This window comes from Phalaenopsis equestris, unplaced genomic scaffold (genome assembly GCF_001263595.1).
Source record: "Phalaenopsis equestris unplaced genomic scaffold, ASM126359v1 Scaffold000002, whole genome shotgun sequence".
NCBI lineage: Eukaryota > Viridiplantae > Streptophyta > Magnoliopsida > Asparagales > Orchidaceae > Phalaenopsis > Phalaenopsis equestris.
Window position 1 is genome coordinate 52,944,238 of NW_018164444.1, and position 10,198 is coordinate 52,954,435.

At 33.0% G+C, this 10,198-nt stretch overlaps 1 protein-coding gene across 4 annotated transcripts in view; it reads left to right on the top strand.

Annotated features, from left to right (window-relative positions):
* Positions 1-10,198, top strand: part of LOC110031608 (DNA-directed primase/polymerase protein) — an 86,090-nt gene that overhangs the window by 54,946 nt on the left and 20,946 nt on the right. The window contains exon 12 of one of the 4 annotated variants that reach the window (XM_020734919.1): positions 4,021-4,141. The exons of the other annotated variants lie outside the window; for them this stretch is intronic. Coding sequence (XP_020590578.1) covers positions 4,021-4,031 — 11 coding nt within the window. The 3' untranslated portion in view covers positions 4,032-4,141. Of the gene's footprint in view, positions 1-4,020; positions 4,142-10,198 lie in introns of those variants that run through there. 4 annotated transcript variants of the gene reach the window in all.

Sequence of the window (10,198 nt, forward strand, 5' to 3'; positions counted from 1 at the left end):
AATTTACATTACAGCATTTTATTTTAAAGCATGTTGCATATCTTTTTTTACATATTTACCATCCAAATCTTTCATATCACATAGAAAATTGAGGTCTGGGTGTTGGATATGTTAATACATAGAAACTGAGTGGTACATATGTAAGACTTCCAAAAAATTAAAGAAAATAATACATAAAAAGCACTCACCAAGCACATATATTAGCAGGAACGTTGTGAAGTCCAAGCCAATTTGAAGCCACAATTCAAAACTCTGTCTATGCTTTGCTTTCAGTTTTTAGTTGTTAGAGCAGATTTGTTAATGTGTAGTATCTGTAAGAATGTTGTATAAACACTTTTAGGAAAAAAATCAAAGCACTCAAAACCTTGATTTTTAAAAAAACTAGCATTCCCTTTCGTCCATTTTTCAAATTCTCACTCAAATATCCAAAATCATAATAAAAACTCCACCAAAATTTTTCATTTTTATCAAATTCCCAACAGTTTGATGGTGGCATGTGTAAATGCGCCGATTCGATAGTTCAAAAAGATGATTTGGGTGCTGGTTTTGCAAATAGCAATGTTTCAAGAGCACGTTATGCAACTATCCCAACTACCTTTGTAAATAACTTATACCTGTCCCAAACAAACCCTAAGTCTACACATGACATCTAACCTTAGACTCATTAGCCTCAATCTTGGTTTAATTGATTTTCCTTTCCTATATCCAACCGTGAAAACCTAAACTTTGAAATCTTGAAAGCAACACCACCTGATCTTAATCGATAGTTTTCTTAAGTGATTTCAATCATTTAAGATGTAATTAACTATAGGGGTTTGCCTCTATAGGGAACCAGGAACCCAGATAAAATAAACCCTATCTAATTTTTATGTTAGGTAGGAGAACTTGTTGACCTTTTTTATAAAATATTTCGCAGACCAATATGGATGTCACAAATTCTTTAGTCTAAGTGATTGAATCTCTATTACAAGTGATATATTTATTCTTCGGGATAAGTGTATTACCTGTAGTATTGTATTCAATCATCTAAACTACTTAAATGTGAGACCCGTTTTGTCTTACCTATTTTAAAATTAAAATGTTACTTTTAAAAATAAAAAAATGTTATATTTATATTTAAATTATTTTCAAAATCACAAAATCATTCTCTTTTTCAAACCAACGAAATAAAATAAATAAAACGACCGACAGTTTACTTGGTGTTATTGCTGCTTATTTGACGACTAATGTTCTATTTTTACTTCATCTCCTATTTATGTGATTCTTATAGCTGAACGGGTCTTGTTTTTAGTTTTTATTATAACATTAGTCATTCGTCTGTGATTCCTACAACTTTTGTGTGCATTTTTTATTGCTATAAAAATGATTGGATTAAATTTTTTTTTAATCAATTGTAAATTAGATGATTATACATATCAAATCCTAAGGCTTCTAACAATATAGTTTTTTATTTTATTCAGTTTAAATCTTGTGTGATTTTTTTAGGATCAATGCAAATGCAACTACTTTTTCTTGGAAATTCATCTTTTTGTATCTATGCGAGGCTTTAATTTTCTTACATTATTGAATTTTATCATTCATCTACTAAATATTTTGTTATTGGTTTTGCTAATTCTTGATTTTGTACAGATTTTATAAAATTGAAATTTCAAATTCAAATTGCTTGTTGATTTTCATGGTTTTAATATTTGGTTGATTTCTTCATATTTAATTGATGTTGTTTTATTATTTTGGTTCTAATCCTCGTATTTTTTTATTTGTGACTTGAGACTTTTTTTTTGTTTTGTATTTAGGATGTTTTGTCTGCATATTAAAATTTCATCATGTGATCTATATTCCTTGCATCATTATAGTTGTATTAGGAAATCTAAACCTTAAACCATCTTGCATAAATTAGCATCAAAGCTTAAGGTTGCTTCATAGTATCAAGTAACTATTTACTAGCTAAAAAATTAAATGAAACTATTTAAAAATCCAATACGTGTAGTCGATCTAACTGTTTTAACTGTGAAGTAGTCCTTATGTTGATTTTGTCAGCTTATGAAAACAATTTTGCATTGAATTAGGTTGAACCAACGAGAACCTGCAATTCAACTAAGGTCTGAATCATTTGTTTCTATAACGCCTTTGAATATTGAAATCAACTAGTGTCGGTTATGTTAGGAGGAGAGACTGAGAAAGGGGGGAGACAAAGGGTAAGAGACGGGTGAGAGAGTCAAAGTGAGTGGGGATGTAACAAGGGGATTTTGTGATTACTAAAAAAAAAGTGATCGAGGGGAAGAGTGGCATTTATGTGAGTAAGATAGAGAGGGAGAAGTGTCGGAGGCGAAACAGACAATTGAGCACGTGAGGGAGGAAGATGATGTGGGCGGGTGCAATGTATGAAGCCAGGGCATTACATGGTAAAAAGAGAGTGCGAGTAGGCGACACGCGAGTGGATTGAGATCGAGGGGGTGAATGGCTGAAAACAAACAAGGGAGAGGAGACTAAATGACGCGCAAATATAATCACAATAAAGTCGTGCGAAGTGAAGCAGATGCAGACAGTTGAGTTTGAACATAGGTCTGCATTCGACATGGTGGAGATCAGGCAAACACATGAGATCACTGAGTGAAACCAAGGGAGTGGAGGCTGAGCGAGCTGGGACAAACACATGCTAGAACATCAATCAAGCACAGGCCTATAAACCCTAACTTCAGAAATTCGGCTAACTATTGATGAGTTGTATATTTGGTGAATATACATAAGTTGAAATGCAAGTTATATTAAGTAAATATTGAAGGAAGTTATTAACATATGTTTGAAATTAAGAAATCCATGATGTAAATTATCAAAATAATAATAATAATAAATTAGCGACCTTCATTGATATAAATGTATATATTGTGAGTTTTGATCAAATAATAGTTTGGTTAAATTATATTTGATTGGACATCAGCAATGACATGGAATGAAAGAAAAGTGCAGTGTTATATTTTCATCGGTTTTATAATTGAGATTGGTCTTAATTGGAACTAATTTTGTTTTAATAAATGTTTAAATGTGAGAGAACTCTTAGATTTATCTAGCGATCTCATATGAAATTAGCATTGAACGTAACATTATCTATTGGTGGATGATTAGATTAATTAGAATCGAACCTCCTTGCATATTTGATTTATGATTTAAATGCAAAAGATGATGATAATTGGGATGATTGATTAACTTTTTTGTAATGTAATATTAATTAGTAGAACTAGATAATTAGCATAAATAAGTGGGAATTAGAATTATAGTAATAAACTCTAATTAATCTAACTGTGAAATACCCTTTAATTTTGTGTTAATTTTTCAAATATAAGTGTCATGTATAGGTTCAAAATTTCAAAATTAGTATAATCTTAAATATTAATCTAGCATTCAATAAATAAGAAAATAGTTTATATAATGTTACTTCTATTTTGTAAGTTACTTATTAGTTATAATTTTGTAACTATGATATTAATAATAAAAGAAGGAAAATATGTGTTGATGAAAAAATTTCAACAGTCAAAGACTTGGTTTAATTAATTACAGGTATAAAGAATCATGATTCATAATAATGTTCCTAAAAGACAGTAAATATAGGAGAATTTTAAATGGCTTTTTATAGATCTATCTTATATACAAATTCGGTATGATTTATAGGAGTTCATATATGAGAAGGTAATGATAGGTCGGAGCTTAATTATTTACTTAATTGAGATGTATAATCATATTTTTGATTGATAATATTATTTTATATTTACAAATCTATTTTTTACTTGAATTTTTTTTACTTATATTTTTTACTAATTCGTTTTATTCTGCAATTGATCTTCATATTATTGAGAACAAAACATGCATGTCAATGCTACTGCATGAATGGTTGCAATTTAATTTTTCTGAGAAGATATTAGATGATTACATAATGGCGTTTAGATGTTTATAGATATATCATAAAAAAATAATGCATGTTTTTGAAAAATGTAATGGAAATGCTATATATAAGAATGCTTGCAGGTGCATGTTGACAGGTGAATTCACTTACCGTATGATACTGGCTAGGAACGTCAGTGTACCCGTACGTGTAGATATTTTTTTGCCATCTCAGACAATAGTGGAATCAAGATCATGACCCGCTTTGCTGATGGAGGATGTAGCGGCTAGGGTTGTGTTAAATTATGTTTAGACAATGCTTTTGAGATGAATGTTTTTATATAAGAAAAGAAGGAAACATGGGTATGAAATGTTATGTTAATTGGAACTATAAATGAAAATATAAACATACTTACACTATTGTACATCATTGTCATTTTGATTTAGTACATGATTCATAGCTTAATTTAAATGAAGGACTAGTATACATGATATTCTTATTTTTTTAATTTTATGATTTAAAACTATAATTATTGCACTGGTTTATTTTAAAGACTCATTATCTTGTTATTTAATAATTCAGATAAACATAAGTGAATAAAGAGAGAATATGTAATATTGATTGGGTAACATTAGATCAAGTTATATTATTTTGCCATTAGTTTTGATTTTTTAACTTTAGTACTCTTTCAATAATGCTGGATTTAGAGATTGTAATCAAAATTATTTTCACTGTCTACTATCTATTTTTATATTCTAAGTTCCAAGCATTCGAGCTGAGCTGTGACAAGTTCAAAGTTGGAAGATTGTTTAAGAAGTTATATTAGATTATTTTAATTACTATTTTGCAAAATCTTATTTAATTTTTATGAGAATTATCTATTTGATATTGAAGTATTTCAAAAACATATTTTTGAGTTTAAAAATTTTTATATTTAATTATAATGAATGAAACATACCTAGAAAATTTATAGAAATGATTTATATAGTTAATTCCAAGTATATGAAATATTAAGGTAATATCTCTTTGTTGTTTGAGTTATGTTAGGTAGTTTTAAAATTTATTAGGTCAGTTTGTTCGACCTCGATTAAATTTTTAAACTTTGAACCTCTTCATTTTTCAGTTTCATGGTCGTTTAATTTTCAGAACCTTGACTTAAAGTAGGATATTTGAATTGAAGTTTTAATTGATGATGCAATTTCGACAAAATATGATTACTTATGATTTTAGTCAGAAACTAAAGAACTATCATTAGTGTTAAAATTAATTTCTTACATTTGCTGAAGGGATTAATAATTTAGCTGACTTCTTTGTACATTATCTTTTATTTAATCTTGTACACGGCTAAATCATTGAAATAAGATTAGTGAGACATGCTCAATTATTTTGACGAAGTGTTGCAAGTGAAATAAATTCAATATGGGCGGCCATAGAACATACACTTAATAAGAAATATCTAACACTTAGTAAACGCAGGGATGAATTGAATATTTAATTTAAGAGTTGTAAATAGTAAGATTCCCGTATGTTTGAATTTCTATGCATGATTTATCTTTATATTATTTTGTTACCACTTTTTGTTTTGTTAAGGGTTTTAGGTGAGAGCTTAGGAATGATTTAAGCTGCAATCCATCAAAAATATGATTTGAGGCTTCATTTTGATGCTGAGGTATGTTCTGAGTATTCTATTAGGACTGTTGTATTTGCGAATCATGTTCTTAAAGAAAAATAAATGATATCTCCTCTGCAGCCCAAATATGCTCCAGCAAAATAATTAATTGCGGATGAAAATGACCCTATTGAAACAAATAGTTCGCAATTATTCTTTTGATGATATATTACATGTAGAAAATGATTTGCAATTATAATATGAATTTTCATTTGATATTTTTGATTTTGAATCTGCACATATATTAGAATATGTTCATGTACTTGAATCTATGTTTAAATAAGGGTCAGAATCGGAGTTTGAATGTAAATTGAACATGAGATCTTACTTGAACTTAAATTTCTAATGGAGGTTGTGCTTATGCCTGAATGCCAAAGTGAACAATTCATGCCTAATATAGTTGATGAATCATATGAGCACTCTGGAAATGAAACTATTGATGATCTGATGATATTTTTTTCTATGATGGATTGTTAGATTGATATTAATTTTATTTTTAATTCGTATTTTCGGGATATACTAATCCGTGAACCAAACCTCATTAAAATATTTCAATGAATTTCTGTATTCATCCTAAATGAAAAATGCAGTATAATAATCTATAAATATGGCTAATCCTAAAGGACCTAATTCATTGTAACTATTTTTTAAGCCATATTGGTTTATTTTTTAAAATAAGTTATATATTCATATATTTTTATTATATTTTTATGGTCTGTATATTTTTATGCCCTTTATAATCGTTGTTATTTACGGATTAGTTATAGGTAACTATTAGTATTCTTTATATTACATATTAGTTTCATAGCATTTCATTTCTCTCTTATTATTGCAAAATATGGATTGTTAATTTCCACTTAATGTGAAACAAGTTGCATAAGAGTGTAAACCTAGAAAAACTATAATGGTATGATATCAGAGTTAATCTAAACAACGATACAAAAACCAAATATTATTGTTGAATTCAAAATAGAAAAATACAATCTCATGAATATAAATAAAAATAGCAACAAATATGACACAAACACCACTAAGAATGTAATCCAATGGGGTGGTGTCCGGCTAGGCTGGACAGAAGGGTGTTAGGTGATGGCGGTGGGTTGGATGGTTGGTGATAGATGGAGTTGAGAGGTTGGGGAAATGGGCAATGGTGCGGCTGCAAAAGTGTAGTTGTGGTTGGACAGTAGGTATGGCTTGCGACTTGAATGTACACAAAGAGATGGGGAGTTGGTGGTTGGACAGTAAGGAAGGAAAAGTGGTGTTTGCTACAGAAGGGTTGGACGATTGGTTGGAACAGCAGCCGGTGGGAAGGGAAGGGGAATTTTGGTGAGTGGATGGTTGTGAGGAGGGTTTGGTGCTGCAGGAGACATTAAACCCACGGGAGGGCCCCAATCTTATTGGGAGTCAACCCAGAATCTGAGGGTTGCTCGAACCCCCTTCCTTGCTCTGTTGAACCGACTCTCTGCATCTGGCTCTCCTGCATTCGGTCCAACTAGGAACACCTTGTTAGTTTCCTGGGGTTGGGGGAGCTTTGACCTTATTCGTAGAAATTTTTGTCTGCACGTTGAATGTGGCAACAATGTGGTAATCTCTCAGGACCGAAGTATCTTTGATCGTGACCCTAGAAGCATCTGGATTTCATTGTCAACAACAATGTCCCTCAAAACACTTGAATTTTCCCCACTTGCGAGTAATCATCCATATCGGTCCAACAATATGAGGGCATACTGTTGAGCTGAACTGGGACTTCGTATTAAGTGTGCCCTGCAGATTTTTCCAAAGATAACCCTAGGTTGGTTCATCCCCATCTAACGCAAGAATATACTGAACTTCCTCTAACAATGACTGCCATGGCGGGAAGGTATCAATCAAGATTTCATGAAATGCTCTTTGTAGTGAGTGCCATGTATTTGGGATTGACACCTCCGTCTCGCTATCTTGTATCTTCACCAAAATTGATCTTACTGGAACTTCTCCGCTGGTAAGGGCATTTGTAATCTTGGCCTCCATAGAAGGTAGAAAGGTTATGTGCTTGCCATCCTTAGTGAAGAAATAGGTGTTTTTGAACCCGTCATGCTGAGTTTTGGGATTAAACTGCCACTGTCTCCCCAACAAATGGTGACAGTTATCCATAGGCACCATATTGCACGACACTTAAAATTGCAGCTAGTTTCCAATTGAAAATTCCATTAGACACCTCCTGTCAATGTTGACCATGTGCTTCAACCACATCAGAGAATACAACTGGGATACCTCCAAGTCGCGAGGCTCAATTTGTCCATCATCTTTGTAAACGCTACATTTTTGTTGCTCCCTTTATTGATGATTAGATTGCATACATTTTCTTTCACAATGCAACAACTGTAGAATATATTACGGTGAAACCACTGCTGCTCTCACGTAGGCTCACTTTGAAGGACACGTCAAACCATTAATCTATCGCCCTCATCTAGTGGAAGAGGGTACTCACCATTCTCTTTAGTTGCGTCTTCGTCGCTAACTTTTTCCACGACACCCTGTTCAGTGAAGGACACAACTCTGCTTGTTGGGCAATTGGAGGCAACGTGTCATATCCATAGCATTTGAAGCATTACTTAGCTGGTATTGTGGTGGGCATGTTACTCTTCTTAGGCTTCTTCTCACTCTGAGTATCTTTGTTCTTCTCCTTACCAACCTTCTCAACTCTCTGAGGTGTGCTCCTATTGATGTCTCCAAGTGTGGGTGCTGTTTGAATGGTGGTGGATGCCTGCTTCTATTCATGTTTTCTTTCACCTTCAGTGCTAAGGTCTGAACATCACTTAATTTTCAATTAGGTTGGACTTGAACCACGTTTTCGATCGAGGCTTCAGACCTCCTAAGTACCTGGCTGCTATGTACTCCTACGGTTTTGTTAGTTCACACTTCAGTTTAAGCTACATAAATTCCACCATGTACATTGATAGCTTCCTCTGCTATAGGTGGTGGAGTCTCAAGAAAAGATACTGACAATTGTGTCGGGGTATGTATTGTCGTTGCAACTCTCAATTCATCTTCTCCTAGGTAGTAATCTTGCTCCGCCATTCTCTATTTCTCTCCCTCTTTAGGCTCTCCCATCACAACGAGACACTCTTCTTCAGCTTAATAGCAGCACGTTTCACTTTTATGTTATTTGTCACATCCTTGTACTCAAAAACTCTCTAGACAGTCTGCAGCCACTCTATGAAGTTACCAACACTCAACAGTGACATCTCAATGGGTCATTTTCTCAATGTTAATGAGTCGTTGTAGCACTCGACAGAGTTCCCTTTGCATCTCTTCTATGATAAACTCCTGATCACCTTCTGACAATTGTCTTCTCGACGACATGATTAGGTTTGGGTGTAGGTAGATGGAATAGGGTTGTATGGGTATGATGTTAGGTGAAAAAGAAAATTCTTTTGGGGGATGATTTGAAAAATCAGCAAAGGGGAATGGTTTAAGGTGAAGATTTAGTTGAGTATTGGTGGATTTGGGTAACCTTGGGATAGGACTAGGGTCGGGCTAGTTCTAATACCAAATGATAATGGAGTTAACCAAAATAATAAAATAAAAATTAAATATTATTGTTGAATTCAAAATAAGAAAATACAATCTCACAAGCAGAATAAGAAATGACAACAAACATGACACAAACACTACTAGGAATGTATTCCAACAGGGTGGTGGCTGGCTACGTGGGACAGAAGTGTGCTAGGTGATTGCAGTGGGTTAGAGGGGTGGTGAAGGATGCAGCTAGGAGGCTTGGGAAACAGGTTGTGGTTGTCACACCCCAACTAACCTCCCTGGTAGGGTCAATCATAGTGCGACAAAGGCTGAAAATTTGGTCAGACCAACTCTCACTAACACTCGTCCTGACTTGTATAATCAAGATCTAGTGTGTGATGAATTAGTCTAACCATACGTCGCAACATATGTGATTCATTATATTTCATATATATCCTCGAAAGCATGAAAATCTTATCATCTAAAAGATAAAAACTAAATAGAGCTGCTAAATTGAATATAATAAAAATACGTACCCAAAATATAGTATAAGCTCCCAAAACTATCGTGTAAAAGCTGTGCAAAGACACACCTGGCTACTCGCCCCGGTGCTCATTGCCTCTACTTAGAAGACAACAATGAAGAATGAGCACCAATGAGCTCAGAGAAATAATTATGGGTAACATAAGATGTTATACATTAAAAAGAAATAACGTGCATGCTCGTAGAAACTATCATGTCTACACACAAATTATAACATGCTAATATAATAGAGAACACGAAAAGAGAGCAATTACATGTAGTTGTCGGTCAACTTTTTCTTTTCGATTAGATTGATTTAGATTTATTTGAAAAATATGATATATGAAAATAATTTTTGAGATTTAATTTAAATATAAAGGATATATAATTTGAGTTTTAAAAGTAGTATGTTTTAATTTTAGAAAAATGAGACCAAACGGATCTCATTAGTCTGATAGTTTGCATAATCGTGCCTGATACCGCGAATACTACACCCTCCCGAGAGATAAGTGTAGACCTCAGCGATAGACCCAATCCTGCAAACTAAGAGATTTGTGACATCCGTTTGGTCTGCGAACCTTTTATATATGACCGACAAATTCCCCTATTTAATACAAAGATTAAATAGG